Below are 23,948 nucleotides of genomic sequence, written 5' to 3'. Positions count from 1 at the left end.
AAAGTGTCGGAGAAGTGTCGGAGAAGTGCAATGTGTGCCATGTAAGAAAGCTAACGTTTAAGTTCCTTGCTCAGAACATGAGAACTTATGAAAGCTGGTGGTTCCTTTTAACATGAGTCTTCAATATTCCCAGGTAAGAAGTTTTAGGTTGTAGTTAGGAATAGAAATAGGAATTATAAGACTATTTCTCTCTATACGATTTGTATTTCATATACCTTTGACTATTGGATGTTCTTATAGGCACCTTAGTATTGCCAGTGTAACACTATAGCTTCCGTCCCTCTCCTCGCTCCTACCTGGGCTCGAACCAGGAACACATCGACAACAGCCACCCTCAAAGCAGCGTTACCCATGCAGAGCAAGGGAAACAACTACTCCAAGTCTCAGAGTGAGTGACATTTGAAACGCTATTAATGCGCACCCCGCTAACTAGCTAGCCATTTCAAATCGGTTACACCAGCCTAAACTTGAGAGTTGATAGGCTTGAAGTCATAAACAGCACAATGCTTGAAGCATTGCAAAGAGCTGCTGGCAAAACGCACTAAAGTGCTGTTTGAATGAATGCTTACGAGCCTGCTGGTGCATACCATCGCTCAGTCAGACTGCTCTATCAAATCATAGACTTAATTAGAACATAATAACACACAGAAATACGAACCTTTGGTCATTAATATGGTCGAATCTGGAAACTATCATCTCAAAAACAAAACGTTTATTCTTTCAGTGAAATACGGAACCGTTCTGTATTTTATCTAACGGGTGGCATCCCTAAGTCTAAATATTCCTGTTACATTGCACAACCTTCAATGTTATGTCATAATTACGTAAAATTCTGGCAAATTAGTTCGCAACGAGCCAGGCGGCCCAAACTGTTGCATATACCCTGACTCTGCTTGCAATGAACGCAAGAGAAGTGACACAATTTCACCTGGTTAATATTGCCTGCTAACCTGGATTTATTTTAGCTAAATTTGCAGGTAAAAAAATATATACTTGTGTATTGATTTTAAGAAAGGCATTGATGTTTATGGTTAGGTACACGTTGGAGCAACGACAGTCCTTTTTCGCGAATGCGCACCGCATCGTTTATATGTAACCATGTGTAGTTAACTAGTGATTATGATTGATTGAGTTTTTTATAAGATAAGTTTAATGCTAGCTAGCAACTTACCTTGGCTTCTTACTGCCTTCGCGTAATAGGCAGGCTCCTCGTGGAGTGCAATGTAAGACAGGTGGTTAGAGTGTTGGACTAGTTAACCGTAAGGTTGCAAGATTGAATCCCCGAGCTGACAAGATAAAAATCTGTCGTTCTGCCCCTGAACAAGGCAGTTAACCCACTGTTCCTAGGCCGCCATTGAAAATAAGTATGTGTTCTTAACTGACTTGCCTAGTTAAATAAAGGTGTAAAAAATATAGATATTTTTGGGGGGCCAAATCGGTGTCCAAAAATACAGATTTCCGATTGTTATGAAAACTTGAAATTGGCCCTAATTAATCGGCCATTCCGATGAATCGGTCGACCTCTAGTGGAAATTGAGCTGCACTTCCTAACCTCCTACCAAGTGTATGACCATATTAGAGACACATGTTTACTTTAGATTACCCAGACCCACAAAATATTCTAGAACACATCCAATTTTGATAAACTCCCATATCTATTGGGTGAAATAACACAGTGTGCAATCACAGCAGCAAGATTTGTGACCTGTTGCAACAAGAAAAGGGCAACGAGTGAAGAACAAACAACACTGTAAATACAGCCCATATTTATGTTTATTTTCCCTTTTGTACTTGAAGTATTTGCACATTGTTACAGCACTGTATATAGCCATATTAAGACATTTGAAATGTCTCTATTCCTTTGGAACTTTTGTGTGTAATGTTTACTGTTTAGTTTTGGATGATTTCACTTTTGTTTAATATCTATTTAACTTGCTTTGGCAATGTAAAAATCGGTTTCCCTTGCCAATAAAGCCCTTTAGATTGAGAGAGAGAGAGAGAGAGACAGAGAGCGGAAGAGAGCAGGTTGGTGAGGTCTGGTGGCGTCGGTCTGTGTGGCAGCCTGTCTGAATAATATAGGCTACGTTATATGTTTTGATGGTCTCCATGAAATTCCTTCCCTGAGCATTCAGAAAGTGTATTTCCACAGCCATGTTCCCATTCCTGACAGGATCACGGCCGTCCTTCACCTCAATTAAAACAATGCCGCTCTGAAGTCAAGACAAGTGGTATTCCCAGGTAAAGTGCCATCCAATGCTTCAGTTTTATTTCCACTGAACAAAACTATAAACACAACATGTGAAGTGTTGGACCCATGTTTCATGAGCTGAAATAAAAACAAGCTTAACAAGCTTATTTCTCTGGAACTTTTGTGCACATATACAACTCTGTTAGTGAGCATTTCTCATTTGACAAGATCATCCATCTACCTGACAGTTGTGGCATATCAAGAAGCTGATTGACCAACATGATCATTACACAGGTGTGGGACAACATTCCACATGGGCACAATCAACAGCCTGATCAACTCTATGTGAAGGACATGTGTCGCGCTGCATGAGGCAAATGGTCTTCACACCAGATACTGACTGGTTTTCTGATCCACGCTTCTACCTTTTTTTAAAGGTATCTGTGACCAACAGATGCATATCTGTATTCCCAGTCATGTGAAATCCATAGATTAGGGCCTAATTCATTTATTTCAATTGACAGATTTCCTTATATGAACTGTAACTCAGTAAAATCGTTGAAATGGTTGCATGTTACGGTTATATTTTTGTCCAGTGTAGTACTGTAGGTTGCCTACTTTACATTCCAAGCCATGAATACTGAGGTCCTCCCTCATATCTGGACTGGTGATTGAGAGCTACTGGGATCAGGGCAGGCCAGGGTAGTTTATCTGAAGGAGGCCTCTCATCTAGTAAGCTGACATGACAGTAACAGAAAGCAGTGCAGTGTAGGGCCAATAAGAACCCAAGAGAGAGAGATATGATCCACACTCTAGGATGGCTAGAATCAAGGGGCTTAGCTTCAGATCCTCAGCCAGGGAGATGAGAGATGCACTGTCTGGAGAGGGCTTCACATACTGTGCCTCAGTCGGCAGGAAAACAGAAGAGCCTCCTCAAAATATCTGTATTTTTTTGGACCGGCAATTGATACAGTGAGTCACGTGACCTCTTGTGCTTCAGAGGAGGGCTTAGTCCCCCACTGGAGAAGGGAGATTTGGAAGTGATGTGGTATGGATGAGACTGAGCCAGGGTATTTTGAGCAATATTGCTGTCTGTCTGTCACTCATCAACCTGTCCTGTACTCAGGTTGTGTCCAAAATGGGGCCCTATTCCCTATGTAGTGCATACATTTTGCCTGATGAGAAGTCTTTGATGTGATGATGCATGCTGAGTTGAGGCCGCAGTATTTGGGGAGTCACACCTTAGCATAGATGTCCCCTGTGCTGCCTGTCTGCGAGCCTGCTTGCCTTTAGAAATACGTCTTCTGCAGTAACAGCCAGTCTCCCCTCCTTCAGAAAGACATAAATAGCCCAGTTAGCACCTGAGACGAAGGTTTCCATGACAGGTTCTAATCTGCAGGCACTGTATTCAAAGAGCTGGAACTGATATAACCTCGGATAATCATTCTCTCAAGTGTTTGTCCAGGCTTTAACGAATTCCCCTTTGGATAGCTAGCTAGATGGCCTAGCTACGTGTGTGTTAAAACTCTCTGACTGAAGTGAAATAAGAGGCAGGCCCATTCATTCCCTGGCATGTGTGGTGTGGTAGTGACCGGTAGTCGGTAATCCGGCTGGCCATTTGATTCATTGTTCAGCAGTCTTATGGCTTGGGGGTAGAAGCTGTTAAGGAGCCTTTTGGTCCTAGACTTGGCGCTACGATACCGCTTGCCGTGCAGTCACAGAGAGAACAGTATGGAGTCTTTGACAGTTTTTTGGGCCTTCCTTCGACACCGCTTATTATAGAGGTCCTGGATGGCAGGAAGCTTGGCCCCAGTGGTGTACTGGGCCGCACACACTACTCTCTGTAGCGCCTTATGGTCAGATACCGAGCAGTTGCCATACCAGGCGGTGATGCAACCGGCCAGAATGCTCTTGATGGGGGCAGCTGTAGAACTTTTTGGGGATCAGGGGATCCATGCAAAATCTTTTCAGTCTTCTGAGGGGGAAAAGGTGTTGTCGTGCCCTCTTCACAACTGTCTTGGTGTGTTTGGACCATGATAGTTTGTTGGTGATGTGGACACCAAAAGAACTTGAAACTCATGAATGAAAGCCAGCCCTTGTCCTGGCCAGTGATGCTTCAATGCAACCTCTGTTTGCTACGAGGCAGATGAATCCCTGCATTTTAGTCCACCACTCCTCCCCCCCACTCCCATCCTTTCATTCAGACGCAGGAAACAGCCTCGAAGTACCGGGGGAAGAAAAGGTGCTGTGATCATATCATCACACAGGGCCCTGGGCTTTCATGGGCCGCCGGGCCCGGGTCGGCTTCCCTTTGGCACAAACCTCAGTGGAGCAAAGGAGGGGCTGAACTGAGCCGCTGACTGTTCTGTTCTGACGGATTGAAGCGACTTGACGTTGGGGAACTTCAACGCTGTGGATTAGAGATATTTGAGTCTGAGGGGTGCATTCACATACATTTTGATCACCGGCTAATATGACTGACAGCGAGGCCATCTGTGTGTGTGCAGCGAGGCCATCTGTGTGTGTGCAGCGAGGCCATCTGTGTGTGTGCAGCGAGGCCATCTGTGTGTGTGCAGCGAGGCCATCTGTGTGTGTGCAGCGAGGCCATCTGTGTGTGTGCAGCGAGGCCATCTGTGTGTGTGCAGCGAGGCCATCTGTGTGTGTGCAGCGAGGCAGGAGAGAAAACAACAATAGAGGAGCATTTCCTCAGTTGATGAATTTGTGCCCGACCACCTGTCTGTCTGTGGATCATAACTGAACAACTAAAAGGGACTTGCATTACCCACAAGGCAGCACACTCCATAATACCCATGATTACTTGTGGTTTTCGCATTCAACTCCAAACAGAAGACTGCCTCACAGCGGCAGGTGTTCTATGAACTTTCACACACACAAATTCACACAGGATACTCCTCACAAAGACAACACAAAACATAAGTTAATGGCTTTCTTCTGGATGGAGTGATAAGGAGGTCCTTTAAAAAACCTTTTTAAATTGGTCTGAAATGAGGTCTAAACTAAAGCCAATATCATCTGTTTGAATCACCTAAACTTCATAAAATGTTCTCATAGGTAGACCTCAACCAAACACAACACTGAGCTCTGTACAGTAACTACTCCGTCAGGGTCTGCTTCCGTGTCACACACCTTCAGCCACATTTAATCACTTAAGAGGTTCCCAGTCTCGTAAAGCAGCAGGCTAGGCAGTAGCAACACCACCACCAGTCAGTAGGAGAAGGCAGCATGAGTCAGAAATCCCCCAGGCAGCCTCTGTCCCTGTTCCTGTCTCGCCATATCTCCCCTGCACCTCCTATCTCCCTTCTGCCTCTGCCTGCATCCCCTGCCTCTCCTCCTGCCCCTTGTTCTGTGTTGTGTCCCTGGGGGAGCGGTTCCTTTCCCATGGGCTCTGTCAGTAATAGGGCCAAATAAACAGGCCTCTAATGAACACTACCAGATGTGGGCTGGGAAGCTACGATTAGAGAGAGGGGGGGGGGCTGAGGCACAGCACCACAGCCCCGGGGGAGTGCTTTCAGACAGATCAGCCAGACTAAAGGATACTTAGCAGAGACACAGACACCAAACAGCCAGGAAATGAGAGTGGAGAAACACAAGGCAGGGGAAAAAAGTGTTCCTCGAAGAGTTTGACTCCAGGCTGGAGGCAGTTTAGAGAGAGGTGGTAGGAGGCATGTGAAAGAGAGATGGACTGTGAAAAAAAAAGAACTGAATTAGCTCCAGGCCAGGTTCAATTCTCAAAATGTTCATGGTGTCGTGGTGAACGTTTCATTGGAACAGTCAAGTGTTCTTTTTGTCTTATAGCGCAGACAGACCAACCTAAACATCCCCCGTCTGCAGTTAATCATCTGCTGAGTTTTGCGATTCAACATTCCCTGAATCGTCAGGAAATGAGTAGAAAATGACGGCTGATGTTCAGTGGTCAGATGCGATAGGACGGCCACTGTGCTAATTACAGTTAGTCAGCACTGTGTGTTTGACCCTTTTAGAGAAACTACACTACAATACTGTAGGTAAATGGTGAACATAGGTAGGCTGCATGGCTGTCGTAGGCTGGTATTGAAGAGTGGAGCCTGTACGTCTCTGTGCGTGTGTGTGTGTGTCTATATATGCGTGTGTGTGTTCATGTGTACGCCTGCGTGCCGGTGTGTCTTCAAAGCACAGTGCCTTTCTGTGCATGGTGACCTCCGAGAGTGACAGATGGCAGATTGGCCCAACAGTGGAGAAACCCCCCAGAGTGGTGTCTGCTCCCGAGGTCAGGTGTCATGACAACATCTGCTCTCCGCCTGGGCTGATCCTCAGCCGCCCGCTGCACACTGCAGCACAGACGCACACAAACACACACACGAGCACACACACACAGACCCTTTGCCACGGGCTACTGGTGGCCAGGAAGAAAAGCAATCTCAGCAGGACAGTGGAGGCTACTGGGGCAGGCAGGGAGGGACGACAGTCACAGGATAACAACAACAGTATCAGCCTGATTACAGAGGTGCCCCTGTGTTATACAACATCACTCCGGGCCTGCTGCACACCTGATATTTGAACAGCTTCTGATTCTTCTCCTCTTTTCAGCTGTTCTTTATTGAACTTTTCTAGCAGATAGTTTACCTGCTGCCAAGATTAGCGTTCTCTGGATGACGTGGCCAGGAGTCTGTTGTAGCAGCTGCCTTTCACTGTTTGTTTTGAACGGTTCAAATTACAAGAGTAGTTGTGTGTCTTTTTGTTTTTCCCTTTTATAGTCTGTGTGAGCCATTTAAGACGGTTAGCCGTGTGTGTCCTGTAAAACGGCTATTCGCCTATTCGTCGACCTCTCGCCAAGTTAAAGAGCAAACGGTTAGCATTCTTGGCTAGCGCGTGCTGAGGTTGACTCTGTTCAAACGCCAGGGCCAGAGTGTGTTTGAGCAGCGGGGCCACGTGGACCGAGGCAGAGGAGTGGGTGCTTTATGTATTTGTCTTTGAGGCCCCAGTGTGAGACATTGGGCTGTTTGTGATGAACAGGCAGGTCTGGGCCTGGTTTAAAAAGCTGGTGTGAGTTTTTGCATAGCCCTGTAAAGTGAGGCTGCCAAGAGCCTCCATTGAGGACTGTGGTTCAGGGATAGGGACAGGAGAGGGGGGGGGGGGGGGGTTTAGAGTAAACACCAACATTCCTTCCAAACCAGCAACCTCCTCTGTTCACTGGCTTCCCACTAACTCTCCATCCCACCCCCTCCTCCAAAACCAGTTCAATTTCCTTGCTTTCAGACAGCTTTTGTTTGTCTCTCTCTGCATCGTTTAAGTATGCTTGGGTTGACCAGTGAAAAGTAACACCCAGGCCCAGACTTTGAGGTTTTTGGAGCCAAGGCCCAGTCGAGAGAGAGTCATAAATCCTAATATGGTAGCTTACAAAAGCAGACAACCCTATGGACGCCATGAAAAGAGAGAGTGGGGGAAAACAATTAGCGTAAACTAGAGCGAAAGAAGGTATATTGAGGAGGGGGGAGTAAAAGGACGGTCAGCCGTACGAAGGCTCCATAAGGAGGAAGTGAAAAGAAGACCGATTGAAGGACCAAAAAGAGAGAGAGAGAGGCCAGGGATGAGCCCGATGGAGAGAGAGAGAGGGCCAGGGATGAGCCCGATGGAGAGAGAGAGAGAGAGGCCAGGGATGAGTCTGATGGAGAGAGAGAGAGGCCAGGGATGAGTCTGATGGAGAGAGAGAGAGGGCCAGGGATGAGCCCGATGGAGAGAGAGAGAGAGAGAGGTCAGGGATGAGCCCGATGGAGAGAGAGAGAGGGCCAGGGATGAGCCCGATGGAGAGAGAGAGAGAGAGAGGCCAGGGATGAGCCCGATGGAGAGAGAGAGAGAGAGAGGCCAGGGATGAGCCCGATGGAGAGAGAGAGAGGGCCAGGGATGAGTCTGATGGAGAGAGAGAGAGAGAGAGGCCAGGGATGAGCCCGATGGAGAGAGAGAGAGAGGCCAGGGATGAGTCTGATGGAGAGAGAGAGAGAGAGAGGCCAGGGATGAGCCCGATGGAGAGAGAGAGAGAGGCCAGGGATGAGTCTGATGGAGAGAGAGAGAGGGGCCAGGGATGAGCCCGATGGAGAGAGAGAGAGGCCAGGGATGAGCCTGATGGAGAGAGAGAGAGGCCAGTGATGAGCCCGATGGAGAGAGAGAGAGAGGCCGGGGATGAGTCTGATGGAGAGAGAGAGGCCAGGGATGAGCCTGATGGAGAGAGAAAGAGAGAGAGAGAGAGAGGCCAGGGATGAGCCCGATGGAGAGAGAGAGAGAGGGAGAGAGAGAGGCCAGGGATGAGTCTGATGGAGAGAGAGAGAGGCCAGGGATGAGCCCGATGGAGAGAGAGAGAGAGAGAGAGAGAGAGAGGCCAGGGATGAGTCTGATGGAGAGAGAGAGAGAGAGGGAGAGAGAGAGGCCAGGGATGAGTCTGATGGAGAGAGAGAGAGAGGCCAGGGATGAGCCCGATGGAGAGAGAGAGAGAGAGAGAGAGGCCAGGGATGAGCCCGATGGAGAGAGAGAAAGAGAGAGAGAGAGAGAGGCCAGGGATGAGCCCGATGGAGAGAGAGAGAGGGAGAGAGAGAGGCCAGGGATGAGTCTGATGGAGAGAGAGAGAGAGAGAGGCCAGGGATGAGCCCGATGGAGAGAGAGAGAGAGAGAGGCCAGGGATGAGCCCGATGGAGAGAGAGAGAGAGAGAGAGAGAGAGAGAGAGAGAGAGAGGCCAGGGATGAGCCCGATGGAGAGAGAGAGAGAGAGAGAGGCCAGGGATGAGTCTGATGGAGAGAGAGAGAGAGAGAGAGAGGCCAGGGATGAGTCTGATGGAGAGAGAGGAAAAACTTGTTTGTGGACAGAGAAGGAACAGAGAGGAGAAGGTTTACCAGCTGAATGCACACTCTCAGCTTGGAGGCTCCCGGCCTGGCCTGCCTGTGGTTAGATCTGAATGGGTAGGAGAAACAATGGAGCCACTCATCCTACCCCCTCCACTGCTGAAGGGTGGGGGGGGGGGGGGGGGGGGCGCTGGCCAGGCAGCAGCTGCCGTCCCCTCATTTACATGCGCACCTGCTCCGTCGCTGCAGCCTTTTGGGAACGATGGCTCAGAGTGTGACGCATGCCCCGCCTCACGACCCCAGCACCAGGCTCCCGCTATGTCTGCTCTGTGTCCCTCTCTGGGAGACCTGGGTTGGCTTATAGACCCCCACTATTTCAGAACTGCATTGCTATGAATCCTAGCTGGCAGAATGCTTCTACATCTCTGTCATAATTTAAAAAAGATAGCGAATTATCTGAACAATTGAAGGGCTTGTAGTGAAACTCTGGAGAACAAGGATGAACTGAGCATGTGTTCTTCTCACCACAGGAAAATACATTTGATCATGTTTAGATTTAGAATAGTCCTCAAATAGCATATGGCAATGTTGGGATTTTGGTAAATGGCCTTTTCTCCTCCTTCGCTCTCTATATCTCTCTAGAATAAAACATCCTGACAAGCATGCTCCCTGTAACCCAAGATGGATGATTCTCTAGTATTTCCCAGTGATTGGAAACCAGAGGTAGCCTAGCCTAGCATTAAAGCAGCGTGACATGCCATCAGGCCCTTCATGTTTGTGTAGCTAGTGCCCAGCCTAGCATGTGATGTTTTCTTTCCCTGGCCACCCTAATCCCGTGAGAGAGAGACCCTGTCTAAACACACGTCTGTCCCCACAGGGGGCCTCTGCTTGGCCCCGGGCCCCCAGCCCTGCTCACACAACCAACGGCCCCCTGGGAATGTTTGGGGAGGTGATTTAGTTAGCCCCCTTAGGGCCAATAGTAATAGACTTATAGACAACTATGTGATAGTATTTTGGAGTGACAGAACTTTTAATGGTGTTTAAAGGTTGCTGAGACGTTGTTACATTATGGAATCCCCCAGAATGAGACACAGTAGCTATAATCAACAACTATTAACGATGTAAATGAATACAATACTAGTTGCAACTGGAGAGCGAAAACAACATCAGCCTCCAATGGAAAGGACTCAGCTTTTTGGGGGCTCTGTATTGTCTTTCATTTGAATTTCCTTCATTTTTCGGGCTTCAGACCAATCCCGACTTCTCACTTAAAACGTCGTTTTTTGTGTTAAATGTTTCTTTATGTTTTGCCCTGGGGGAATTGACAATGAATTAGCGAACGTTTCACTAGGAGGATAACTGATACCCAACAGTGTCTGTGTGGCTCTAGAGTTTGCTATCTCTCTATATCCCTTGTCTCTGGCTGTCAGAGAGCGAGAGAGAGAAAGACTCTATACAGTAGAAGAATACAGGGCATTGAGGTGGAGGAACACTGCTTTGAACTCTCCATAATGTTAGCTCTGAGTTCAAAGACGGGCATAGACACGGCCTTGTCCTTTGAATGAATGAGCGCTGGGAAAAAAAGGAGTGGAGTGGAGCATATTTCTTGCTAAGAGCTGTTGATGTGGGCCATGGGGCTACCTTTGTCAAAAATGAGACCGGATTATGTACAAGAATTCAGTCAGCTCATCAGAGTTCAGCTCAATGTTGTTGTGTAGTGTTGATGAATGGAGTCAGTCTATCCACAATGACCAACAACCCTCACCATCCAAACATGTGGAAAACAGTACAGAAACCCCCTGGGTGACAAATGGGAGCATTTGGTAGCAGTGAGGCCCTAGATAGAGTGGTGGGTTATCTCTTTCCTTGGACCCTGACCACCTCTCTGTGTGTGTGTGTGTGTGTGTGTGTGTGTGTGTGTGTGTGTGTGTGTGTGTGTGTGTGTGTGTGTGTGTGTGTGTGTGTGTGTGTGTGTGTGTGTGTGTGTGTGTGTGTGTGTGTGTGTGTGTGTGTGTGTGTGTGTGTGTGTGTGGCTCTTTGTTGGGAGTTGACCTTGTGTTGCCTCGGGGGACTCTCCAAGCCCTGTCATTGTAATAGTAAATGTGCGAATCCATCCCCGCCGACCCCCGCTCTCTTCCTCTCTCCTTCTCTCGTTCCCTCTCAATTCAATTTCGATTCGAAGGGCTTCATTGGCGTAGGAAACATATGTTTACGTTCCCAAAGCAAGTTAAATAGATAAGAAACAAAAAGTCAAATAAACAATCAGAAAGGAACAGTAAACATTACACTCACAAAAGTTTGAAAAGAATAGACATTTCAAATGTTATATTATGGTTATGTACAATGTTGTAACCAGTGTGCAAATAGTACGTACAAAAGGGAAATAAATAAACATAAATATTGGTTGTGTTTACAATGGTGTTTGTTCTTCACTGGTTGCCCGTTTTCTTGTGGCAACAGGTCACAAATCTTGCTGCTGTGATGGCACACTGTGGAATTTCACTTCTCTCATTATCTCTGGGAACCGTTTGCTGGGGGCCACTTTATGACTCTAAGAGGACCTGTGAGAAACATCACAGGGGTGGATGATGCCCCCTGTCCCACCCCCTTGCCCCCCATATCCTGCAGTCAGGGTTTTATGGCCTTAAACACGTTGTCTGAAAGGACAACAGTGACAAGGAAAATGTGCTGTTTAGCTGCATAGTTTCTCATGGCTGCGTTGCCGTGTAGTTAAAACAGTGGGCAGGACAGAGAGAACATCCTGACTGAGCCCTCAGAGCAGGGACTAGTTAGTTACTAGTTAGTTACTTAGTTAGTGTCAGGCTGAGCCTGTTTCCCAGGCTGCTGAAGGTCTATATTGATGAGCACACAGTGGGAACATCTCAGTGGCTTCCTCTCCTTGTTTGCACTGACCTCTGAAAACATCAGAGGTGAAAGTAAGAGTGGATGACAACTAGTAGGTGTTTCGCGTTCACTCTTGCTGTGTTCCCATATCGTCCGTCTATTAAAACAAGACAAAGACAGGTTGCATTGTACTGGCCACACACATGCTTGACTCGTTAATTTAAAAAACAAACAAATACAGTGCCATGGCTTTTGTTGCCTGTCCACACCTGTTGAATACAACTTTTCCTCAACCCTTACTTAGTGCTTATTATTATCTTTCTGACTCAATCCGCCTCTCTCTCTCTCTCTCTCTCTTTCCAGATGTCGGGATGGATACGTGGGGAACAGGTGTCAGCATCAGGACCCCTGCACCTACTCTTCATGTAAAAATGGCGGCTCGTGTCGCATGGTGCCCCGTGGGAATTCAGTGGAATTCACGTGTTTCTGCCGGCCAGGCTTCACGGACCGCCTATGTCTGACGCCCATCGACAATGCCTGCCTCAGTTTACCCTGCCGGAACGGTGGCACTTGCGACCTGGTCAACCTCAAAGAGTACAAGTGTAGATGTCCTCCTGGCTGGTCTGGTAAACACGGTCATATTTACTACTCACACTGTAGTCAGAATACTGGAGGGGAAAGCTGCACAGTCTAGTAGTAAAAAATAACATTACTAACCGGTCTTATGTTCTTTCAAATATTGAAACTGACCCTGGTTACAACTAATTGTAGCACATGAAAAGAAACAAGGTGCTACGTATGTAAATAAAGATCAAAATCCTGATTTCATTTACACGATGTGTGTCTGTCTCTTTCAGGTAAGCAGTGCCAGCAGGCAGACCCCTGTGCCTCTAACCCCTGTGCCAACGGCGGGCAGTGCACCCCCTTCGAGTCCCACTACATCTGCTCCTGCACCCCCTTCTTCTACGGCCAGACCTGCAAGCAGGACGTCAATGAGTGTGCCCAAAACCCCTCACCCTGCAAGAATGGAGGCGTGTGTGTGAACGAGGTAGGAACCTACCGCTGCCAGTGTCCCCAGGAGTATACGGGCAAGCACTGCGATACCCGCTACCTACCGTGCAACCCCTCCCCCTGCCACAACGGGGCCACCTGCGTCCAGAAGGGAGACACCACCTACGAATGCTCCTGTGTGCCAGGTACTGCTCTGTTAATGTTGTCCCATCTGATCCCCTATGGGCCCAAGCCTACATTTACTTCAGAAAGTATTTATACCCCTTTTCAAAATGTTATTTTACAGCCTGAATTTAAAATGGATTAAATTGAGATTTTTGGTCACTGTCAAAGTGGATTTACGTTGAATTAAAAATGAAAAGCTGACGTTTTTTTGAGTCAATAAGTATTCAATCCCTTTGTTATGGCAAGCCTAAATACGTTCAAGTCACATAATAAGTTGCATGGACTCACTCTTTGTACAAAAATAGTATTTAACATGATTTTTGAATGGCTACCCCACACATACATAGATTGAACCACAAAGACCAGGGAGGTTTTCCAATGCCTCACAAAGAAGGGCACCTATTGGTAGATGGGTACAAATAAAAAAACAGACATTGAATATCACTTTGAGCATGATGAAGTTATTAATTACACTTTGGATGGTGTATCAATATACCCAGTCACTACAAAGATGCAGTTGTCCCTCCTAACACAGTTGCCGGAGAGGAAGGAAACCGCCTAGGGATTTCACCAATGGTGACTTTAAAACAGTTACAGAGTTGAATGGCTGTGACAGGAGAAAACTAAGGATGGATTGACAACATTGTAGTTACTCCACAGTACTAACCTAAATGACAAGCACCCTGTTTGCAACAAGGCACTAAAGTAATGCTGCAAAACATGTGGCAAAACAATTTACTTTTTGTTCTGAATACAGGGTTATGTTTGGGGCAAATCCAATACAACACATTACTGAGTAGCACTCTCCATATTTCCAAGCATAGTGGTGGCTGCATCATGTTATGTGTTTGCTTGTAATAGTTAAGGACTGGGGAGTTTTTCAGAATAAAAAAGAAACGGAATGGAACTAAGTACAGGCAAAATCCTAGAGGAAAACCTGGTTCAGTCTGCTTTCCACCAGATCCTTGGAGATGAATTCACCTTTCAGCAGGACAATAACCTAAAACACAAGACCAAATCTACACTGGAGTTGCTTACCAAGAAGACAGTGAATGTTCCTGAGTGGCCGAGTTACAGTTTTGACTTAAATTTACTTCAAAATTCAAAAGGCACTCGCACATTTGAGCTATCTTTGTTGCAGGTGCATGGTAACAGTTAAATAAGATGAGAAAAAAGAAGATATCACACGCTGCTCTTGCTAGTATCACTGTTCTTTAATTAGCTTTACGTATCGACCTCAAGGCCTTCGTCAGAGCTTGAGGAAGGCCTTGAGGCCGATACGTAAAGATAATTAAAGAACAGTCATAGTAGCAAGAGCAGTGTGTGGGTTTCTTCTTTCTCGACTTAAATCTACTTGAAAATCTATGGCAAAGACCTGAAACTAGTTGTCTAGCGATGATCAACAACCAATTTGACAGATGATCAACAACAGCTTGAGGATGTTGAAAAGAATAATGGGCAAATGTTGCACAATCCAGATGTGGAAAGACTCACCCAGAAAGACTCACAGCTGTAATCGCTGCCTAAGGTGCTTCTACAAAGTATTGACTCAGGGGTGTGAATACTTCTGCAAATGAGATATTTCTGTATTTAATTGTCAACATGTTTTCACATAGTCATGATGGGGTATTGTGTGTAGATGGGTGAGAAAACACATATATTTAATCCATTTAGAATTCAGGTTGTAACACAACAACATTTGGAATAAGTCAAGGATACTTTCTGAAGGCACCTGTACATTACGTTTTAGTCATTAAGCTGAAGATTGTGTCCAGAATGATTAACCATCAGGCCATGTGTGATATTTTATATTTATAAGTTAGGATTTGACCCAGTATGAACTTTCAAGTTGTAGAATCCATTTCCACTTAGGGGCTGCTTAAGTGTTTTGTCCACCAGTCTATCCTCTTAAGTCAAACATCTAAAACAGCTGGGAAATGAACTAGCGGTACTGTTGTCTAGTGGCTGGTGGGTTATCTCTTTCCTTGGACCCTGACCACCTCTCTCTCTGTGTGTGTGTGTGTGTGTGTGTGTGTGTGTGTGTGTGTGTGTGTGTGTGTGTGTGTGTGTGTGTGTGTGTGTGTGTGTGTGTGTGTGTGTGTGTGTGTGTGTGTGTGTGTGTGTGTGTGTGTGTGTGTGTGTGTGTGTGAGTGAGAGAGCTGTAGGGCGATATGGCCTAAAAATCATATCTTTATTTTCTTCTTAAACTTACCATCAATTCACGATATATGTTTTCTCTAAATAAGCTTTGTTGTACAATTAAAGGTCAAGTATTATTTTATCAAAATAGTTTAACCGTCTTTTTTGCTATAATCACCGATCTGGCTTTCAAGTCTGTCTATGAAAATGCCCTTTTTGCTACAAATTTAACCAGAAGCTTAATGCACATTCACTAATAATGACCAACTTCTTATAATGGGTATTATAGAAGATGAACACAGGTCTCTCTCAAGTACAAGCCCACATGCTAGTGACTAGCCAGCTAATCTTTATATTTCAAGTTTAGCCAACTTGGATCTATTGGCAAAGGTAGAACAGTTGAATTGTTAGGAACACACCCTTCTGTCCATCTCCAGCTGTTTGAACAGCATGCTAGCCTGTCCACTTTGTTGCTGAAATCAAGTGGCCTACCTTATTTCTCAGAATAGGAATGGGTTGCAAATTCCTTATGTAATTGTGTTTTAGGCTTATTGCACATTTATAAAACGCAGACTAGACAGCTAGTGTAACCGTCCTTGGCTAAAATACTGCTAGCGGTACGTGGTACCGCAATGCCACACGCAACAAACTGAGGATCCATTTTCCAGAATCAACGTTCATTGTTTATCCTGTTTTAGTAGTGTCTGCTCTGGTCTACACAAAAAGGTGTCGTTAGAAGGGTTAACGTCTCCTTTATGACAGTAAAATCATGTCTCGATGTGTTTCTGTCCATAAGTCCCATTCTGTTGAACCAAACCTCAAATGCAAATAGCGAGTTGAATCTGCTTGCCAGAGAGGAAGAAGGGATCATCTTTGTTGTGTTGAGTGGCAGGCGTGCACACAGCCTACAGTCATTGCACACGGTACAGAAGGAGCGAAGGAGACAAGACCAAAAAGACAACAGGAGAGCAAGTGGACATAAATGGCCATAAAACATATTTTGTTGCGATACAGGCATTCGGAATATCGCAGAAAAAAAATATTCAAATTGATTTGTTATATCGCCCAGCCCTAGCGAGCTGTGTGTAGTGGCTCCACAGTGCATTATGTGTGTGTTGTGTGAACAGAGGGGAGCAGGATAGCATTGGGCCTTATCGTGAGGAAATGGCTGAATGATAACACCCTCAGAACAGAGCCTGCTAGTCCTGTAGGCAGGGTTACCGCGACTGGGCGTCCTCTCCCTACTCCCCACAGGTCACCACTTCCACCCTGTCCTGCTCCTAAGCCAGGCTGAGCTAGACTTCCACTGAGCTCCCAGTAAGCACCACACCACTTTCCTTGTGCCTCTAACACTGTTTTGGCCGTGAAACATGGCTCTCACCGAAACGCCACTGCCAAAGAGAAATAATTGTGAATCAAGAGAAGTACTAGAATTGTCAACAATCCAATGTTGCTCAGATTCTACCTACGTGAAATTGGCAGCATAACCTCCTAAATGTCCCTCTTCTTTTCTTATGCAGCCAGGGTGCCAGACAATACTGTGGTGGTGTGTTGTGTAATGCCAGAGCACCATGGTTTCTGTTATATGAAGGGAAGCTGTGGTCTGGCTGGCTGTTTGTTCTGACTGACACAGACCAAAGGAGGGTTGCCACCGCTGCCATTCATTCCCCTCTGAAAAAGGAGGCCGTTGACTGCTGCAACTGTAAAAGAGTTTCCCCTTGTTTTGAAAGGAACCAACCAGGAAATTTTGAAACGAAGCAATTTTGTCGGGGCTGTGTGAGAGAGGGATGCAAAGGGACAAATATACTCAGATATACAATACGCTTCCTTGATATCAAATCAAATTGTATTTGTCACATGCACCGAATACAACAGGTACCTTACCATGAAATACTTAACCCTTAACCAACAATGCAGTGGGTTTTTTTTAAGTCCGAAAAAAATTGCTAAACGAACTAAAGGAAAAATAATAATACAATATAATAGCAATAACGAGGCTATATACAAGGGGTACCGGTACCGAGTCAATGTGCAGGGGTACCGGTACCGAGTCAATGTGCAGGGGTATGGGTTAGTCGAGGTAATTGAGATACAGTCGCAAGGAAAAGTATGTGAACCCTTTGGAATGACATGGATTTCTGCATAAATTGGTCATCACATTTGATCTGATCTTCATCTAGGTCACAACAATAGACAAACACAGCCTGCTAATAACACACAGACAATTCTACATTTTCATGTCTTTATTGACACAATGTGTAAACATTCACAGTGCAGAGTGGGAAAAGTATGTGAACCCTTGGATTTAATAACAGGTTGACCCTCCTTTGGCAGCAATAACCTCAACCAAATGTTTTCTGTAGTTGCGGATCAGACTTGCACAACGGTCAGGAGGAATTTTGGACTATTCCTCTTTACAAAACAGTTCAGTTCAGCAATATTCTTGGGATGTCTGGTGTGAACTGCTCTCTTGAGGTCATGCCACAGCATCCCAATCGGATTGAGGTCATGCCACAGCATCTCATTTGGATTGAGGTCATGCCACAGCATCTCATTCGGGTTGAGGTCAGGCCACAGCATCTCATTCGGGTTGAGGTCAGGCCACTCCAGAAGGCGTATTTTCTTCTGTTGAAGCCATTCTGTTGTTGATTTACTTCTGTGTTTTGGGTCGTTGTCCTGTTGCATCACCCAATTTCTGTTGAGCTTCAGTTGACGGACAGATAGCCTAACATTCTCCTGCAAAATGTCTTGATAAACTTGGGAATACATTTTTCCGTTGATGATAGCAAGCTGTCCAGGCCCTGAGGCAGCAAAGCAGCCCCAAACCATGATGCTCCCTCCCTCCACCATAGTTTACAGTTGGGATGAGGTTTTGATGTTGGTGTGCTGTGCCTTTTTACCCCCCCACACGTAGTGTTGTGAGTTCCTTCCAAACAACCCAACTGTAGTTTCATCTGTCCACAGAATAGTTTGACAGTAGCGCTGTGGAATATCCAGGTGCACTTTTGCAAACTTCAGATGTGCAGCAATGTTTTTTTTGGACAGTAGTGGCTTCTTCCGTGCTGTCCTCCCATGAACACCTGTCACGGTTTTCTTCTATCTCCTCCTCTGAAGAGGAGGTGTAGTGAGGATCGGACCAAAATGCAGCGTGGTAATTTTGATACATGTTTAATAAAACGAATAAACACGAACAATACAAAACAACAAACGTAACGTGGAAAAACCTGAAACAGCCTATCTGGTGCAAACTAACACAGAGACAGGAACAATCACCCACGAAACACTCAAAGAATATGGCTGCCTAAATATGGTTCCCAATCAGAGACAACGATAAACACCTGCCTCTGATTGAGAACCACTTCAGGCAACCATAGACTTTCCTAGAAAACCCCACTATACCACAATCCCAATACCTACAAAAAAAAAACAAGACTAAACACACCACATAATAAACCCATGTCACACCCTGACCTGACCAAAATAATAAAGAAAACACAAAATACTAAGACCAGGGCGTGACAACACCATTCTGGTTTCGTGTTTTATGTCTTGTAGACTCATCAACAGAGATGTTAGCATGTTCCAGAGATTTCTGTAAGTCTTCAGCGGACACTCTGGGATTCTTCTTAACCTCATTGAGCATTCTGCTCTGTGCTCTTGCAGTCATCTTTGCAGGACGGCCACTCCTAGGGAGAGTAGCAACAGCGCTGAACTTTCTCCATTTATAGACAGTTTGTCTTACCGTGGACTGATGAACATCAAAGCTTTTAGAGATACTTTTGTAACCCTTTCCAGCTTTATGCAAGTCAACAATTCTTCATCTTAAGTCTTCTGAGATCTCTTTTGTTCGAGGCATGGTTCACATCAGGCAATGCTTCTTGTGAATAGCAAACTCACATTTTGTGAGTGTTTTTTATGGGGCAGGGCAGCTCTAACCAACATCTCCAATCTCGTCTCATTGATTGAACTCCAGGTTAGCTGACTCCTGACTCCAATTAGCTTTTGGAGAAGTCATTAGCCTAGGGGTTCACATACTTTTTCCAACCTACACTGTGAATGTGTAAATGATGTATTCAATATAGACATGAAAAATACAATAATTTGTGTGTCATTAGTTTAAGCACACTGTGTTTGTCTATTGTTGTGACTTAGATGAAGATCACATCAAATTTTATGACCAATTTATGCGGAAATCCAGGCAATTCCAAAGGAATGTGTGTGTGTGTGTGTATGGCGTCAATATGCGTGTGTCCTGGTGTGTGTGTCCGTGTGTGTGTGTGTCTTTGTGTGTGTGTGTGGTAAGAGTCCAGTGAGTGTACATCGAACAAAAAATAAGAATAAATAAGGGGGTCAATTTAAATAGTCCGGGTAGCCATTTGATTAACTGTTCAGCAGTCTTATGGCTTGGGGGTAGAAGCTGTTAAAGAACCCTTTGGTCCCAGACTTGGTGCTCCGGTACCGCTTGCCGTGCGGTAGCAGAGAGAACGGTCTATGACTTGGGTAGCTGGAGTATTTGACCATTTTTAGTGCTTTCCTGGCCCCAGTGATGTTCTGGGCTGTACATACTACCCTCTGTAGTGCCTTGCGGTCGGATGCCGAGCAGTTTCCGTACCGAGCGGTGATGCAACCAGTCAAGATGCTCTCAATGGTGCACCTATAGAACTTTTTGAGGATCTGAGGGCCCATGCCAAATCTTTTCACCCTCATGAGAGGAGTTGTTGTGTCCTCTTCGTGACTGTGTTGCTGTGTTTGGACCATGATAGGTCCTTAGTGATGAGGACACCAAGGAACTTGAAGCCAAGGAAATGTAACATGACCCCTCCTGTTGAGATGGGACTTATTTAAAAACTACAGTGTGTAATATGTGTGTATTTAACATAATGTCCTGTGCTCTCTAGGCTTCTCAGGTCAGAACTGTGACACCAACATTGATGACTGTCCAAGACACGAGTGTCAGAATGGAGGAACCTGTGTGGACGGAGTTAACACCTATAACTGCCAATGCAAACCTGAATTCACAGGTAACTATACAGACCCCCCCCCCTAATTTCTACACTCACGGTAGGAGTTTGTCATAAATACAGATCTAGGATCAGATTACTAACCCTCAATCCTAACCAAGGCCATTGGGCTAATAAAAACATATCTGACCTTGCATCAGTGATTATGGTGTAACTTTTACCCTACTCCGATCTCTATAATGGAGGCCTACTTTCTTTTGACTCTTATGATTAGTACTCATCTTTGTCTCTCTTTGACTCTTTTGACTTGTGTGTGTGCACTGTGGCTTGTTGATAAGTGAACTTACCCCATGTTCTCCCCTGTAGGCCAGTTCTGTACAGAGGACGTTGATGAGTGCCAACTGATGCCCAACGCGTGCCAGAACGGTGGAACGTGCCACAACATCTACGGTGCCTACCAGTGTGTGTGTGTCAACGGGTGGACGGGCGATGACTGTGGAGAGAATATTGACGACTGCGCCAATGCGGCCTGCTATCAGGGGGCCGTCTGCCACGACCGTGTGGCGTCCTTCTTTTGCGAGTGTCCCCATGGTCGCACAGGTGAGCCGATGGACTTTGGTCTTCTTCATTTCTCATAGATTTTCCATTTATCTGACCCTGAGCTTTGGACACTTGTATATCTACTACTTAATGCAAAATCTCTTGTGGTCACTAGGGATACTGAATAGGTAGCGTTTCCTCGTCCAGTGCCGACAGCACAGATAGTTACTACATGGTTGAAAAGCAACAGCTACATAAATAGCTTTTAACGAAGTAAATAACTGCAACGACTAAACCAATCAGCGTCTCCTGTTGTTCTTGTGCCGTGCCAGGTCTGCTGTGTCATCTGGATGACGCCTGTATCAGTAACCCCTGTCAGAAAGGCTCCAACTGTGACACCAACCCCGTCAACGGCAAGGCCATCTGCACCTGTCCCCTGGGCTACTTTGGCGCCGCCTGTGACCAGGATGTTGACGAGTGCTCGCTGGGTAAGTAGACTCAGACCAGTGACGGATGCTTTTCATAAACAGCTTCTATCTCAAGGCCATCAGACTGTTAAATAGCCATCACTAACGCAGAGAGACTGCTGCCTACACACAGACTCAAATCATTGGCCATGTTAATACATGGATCTGTAGTCACTTTAAAAAAGAAATGCTACTTTAATAATGTTTACGTATATCTTACATCACTCATCTCATATGTATATACTGTATCTTATACCATCTATTTACATTTGTGTGTATTAGGTAGTTGTTGTGAAACTGTTAGGTTACTTGTTAGATATTGATGAACGATCGGAACTAGAAGCACAAGCATTTCGCTACACTCGCATTAACATCTGCTAGCCATGTGTATGTGACCAATAAAATGCGATTTGATCTGAACACACATTAGATCACTACAGGAATAGGTTTGGTTAGTTTGAACTGGAAATGTGAATCGCTCAACACCAGAGAGGGCAGAGACACAGACAGGTAGCAACCACCACAGAACAGCACGAAGGAGCACGCCCTGCAATGTGTTTGTTAAGGTACCATGTCTCTCTCTCTCTCGCTCTGTGTCTAGGTGGTAACCCCTGTGAGCACGGAGGGAAGTGCCTGAATACCAAGGGATCGTTCCAGTGTAAGTGTCAGCTCGGCTTCTCTGGGGCTCGCTGTGAACACGACGTCAACGAGTGCCTCTCCAACCCCTGCCAGAACGAAGCCACCTGCCTCGACCAGATAGGAGGCTTCCACTGCATCTGTATGCCAGGTAACACACACACACACACACACAGTTCATTACCAACATCAGTATAAGTTCTTCTTGCTAGCAAGTTTAAAGACACCTTTTTAATCAAAAGGGTGACCACACTCTAAACATAATAGCTGTAAAGTCAGGAAATTTGGCAATGTTACTATACACATAACTAACCAGGCCTTGTTTCCCTTGCTAATTGGTTAAAGGCTACGAGGGACTGTTCTGCCAGATCAATACGGACGAGTGCGCCAACAACCCCTGCCTAAACAATGGGAAGTGTATCGACAAGATCAACACCTTCCACTGCCAGTGCCCCACAGGTGAGTCCCGGTGCGTCGTAGCGGGAGGAGGGGGGTCGATCACCCCCCCTCCCCCGGACAGGACGGGCGCGGGAGGCAGACTCTAATCCTTGCCTCAGGCAGGCTTTACCAGGCCAGCTCCCGACGAGGAGGAAAATCCATGAGGAAGTTGACACTTTGAACAAGTTTTTACTCTCAACTCTGATGAGTGTGCAGTTCAACTTGGTTTGGATGTAGCTAGCTACAAGAGCGTTAATTGAGAACTAAGGAAAGAAGGACTAAGAATAGCAGCTGAAATAGTGTTGTGTTTCCACGTATTGAATTTCTGTATAGTTGGAGAAGCTGTTGTGAGCTTTCAGTTTTGTGTGTAGTAAAGTTTTGAATTGAGATAATTTGATGAGGTATTTCTCCAGGGGTTCCAGTGGGGTTAGACTATGTGACAAGAGACATTGAGGGTTTTGTGAGCAGAGGAATGCTCGGATGGATAAACGCGAGGCCAACCGACACAGAGGAAGGTTTCTCACCCTCTAAAATGCGTTTTTGTTTTCATTCTTTCACCAGAGCTACTGGGCTGGAAGTATTTCTGGAACAAAATAGTGCAGTTCTCAGTCGGTTCGGATCAAAGACCGTTCAGAGAGAAAGGCAGGAGGCTCCTTGTGTTGAGAAAGTGCAGTTAGGATGCTGAGGAATTAATTGTAGGGAGGTACAGCAGAGAACACAAGAGCTTAGCTTCTGAAAAGCCCCCCCATGTATATGGGACAGGGCAGGAGAGAGGCCTGAATGAGACAGTGGTGAAAGTGGAAGGGGTAGGAGGCGGTGTTGGGGTACTGGAGGGGACTGAGACACATAGACGGTTATGCTCTAAGGGGGGGAGAGCGGGGAATTGCCTTCTTGAGATGTAAATTTGTTCCTGTGTAAGCCCAGGCTGGGGTAGGGTAGGGTCCTTTCCTTTCATTTCTGTACACACCATCTCCATGGAAACCCCACTGGGGCGGTTTGAAATGTCTGATTCCAGGAGCCTGTGCTAAATCTCCTCTCTGGGATGTGTGTGAGGTAACATTAGCATGGACAGTCTAAAGCAAAAGGGACTCTGTGTTGTGAATGGGAAAATCCACTGGGAGCAGAGAAAACAGCTAGACATGTAGCCACTTCCTATCTGGGATAGTGACCACTGGGATGTCTGGCTGGCTGCTTGGCTTAGACCCCCCTGTGTTCCAATAGGGGGGGGGGGGTCTCTTAATCTCTTTATCAAACAGAATCCATCTTCTTTCCGCTTAGAATGTAAATGTGCTCCAGCAAGAGAAGTTGTAAGAAGAAACAAACTAAAACAGATTAGAATAACTAGAGAAAAATGGGAGCCTGCTGGTTGATTTTTTTGAATGACGATGGATTTGAATAGCTGAGTTCAGAGGTCAAGCTGGCCCTTTTGGGGGCGGGGAGAGGGGCAAGATGGGAGAATGCACATTGTGATGGAAAAGTTTTGGGGGACAAAAGAGGCAACCGGCTCGGCTTCGCGTTGCATTGAGCAGACAGTCCCCCCTTTGTCTCTCACCCCTGGTCATGAGGCCTTGGAAGTTTTTCGCCCCTTCTTTTTATACCCCCCTTTCTCAGATGCAGTTTTTGGGGGGGAGAAGTGGTGAAAAGGAGCAGAAATAAAAGAAAACAGAAAGCTTGTAGTACGGTGGAGATGTTGATTAATATGCAGCCACCTCTGTCGTTGCGGGCTTC

At 46.0% G+C, this 23,948-nt stretch overlaps 1 protein-coding gene across 2 annotated transcripts in view; it reads left to right on the top strand.

Annotated features, from left to right (window-relative positions):
• Positions 1–23,948, top strand: part of LOC109895752 (neurogenic locus notch homolog protein 1) — a 48,880-nt gene that overhangs the window by 5,733 nt on the left and 19,199 nt on the right. For both annotated transcript variants that reach the window (XM_031830258.1, XM_031830257.1), the window contains exons 3-9: positions 12,227–12,489; positions 12,721–13,059; positions 20,077–20,199; positions 20,506–20,739; positions 21,012–21,167; positions 21,748–21,933; positions 22,128–22,241. In XM_031830258.1, coding sequence (XP_031686118.1) covers positions 12,227–12,489; positions 12,721–13,059; positions 20,077–20,199; positions 20,506–20,739; positions 21,012–21,167; positions 21,748–21,933; positions 22,128–22,241 — 1,415 coding nt within the window. The remainder of the gene's footprint in view (positions 1–12,226; positions 12,490–12,720; positions 13,060–20,076; positions 20,200–20,505; positions 20,740–21,011; positions 21,168–21,747; positions 21,934–22,127; positions 22,242–23,948) is intronic.

The sequence above is a fragment of the Oncorhynchus kisutch genome, linkage group LG8, assembly GCF_002021735.2.
Source record: "Oncorhynchus kisutch isolate 150728-3 linkage group LG8, Okis_V2, whole genome shotgun sequence".
Lineage (NCBI taxonomy): Eukaryota > Metazoa > Chordata > Actinopteri > Salmoniformes > Salmonidae > Oncorhynchus > Oncorhynchus kisutch.
Note: the sequence above shows the minus strand (reverse complement) of the source record. Positions and strands in the feature narration are given on the sequence as shown.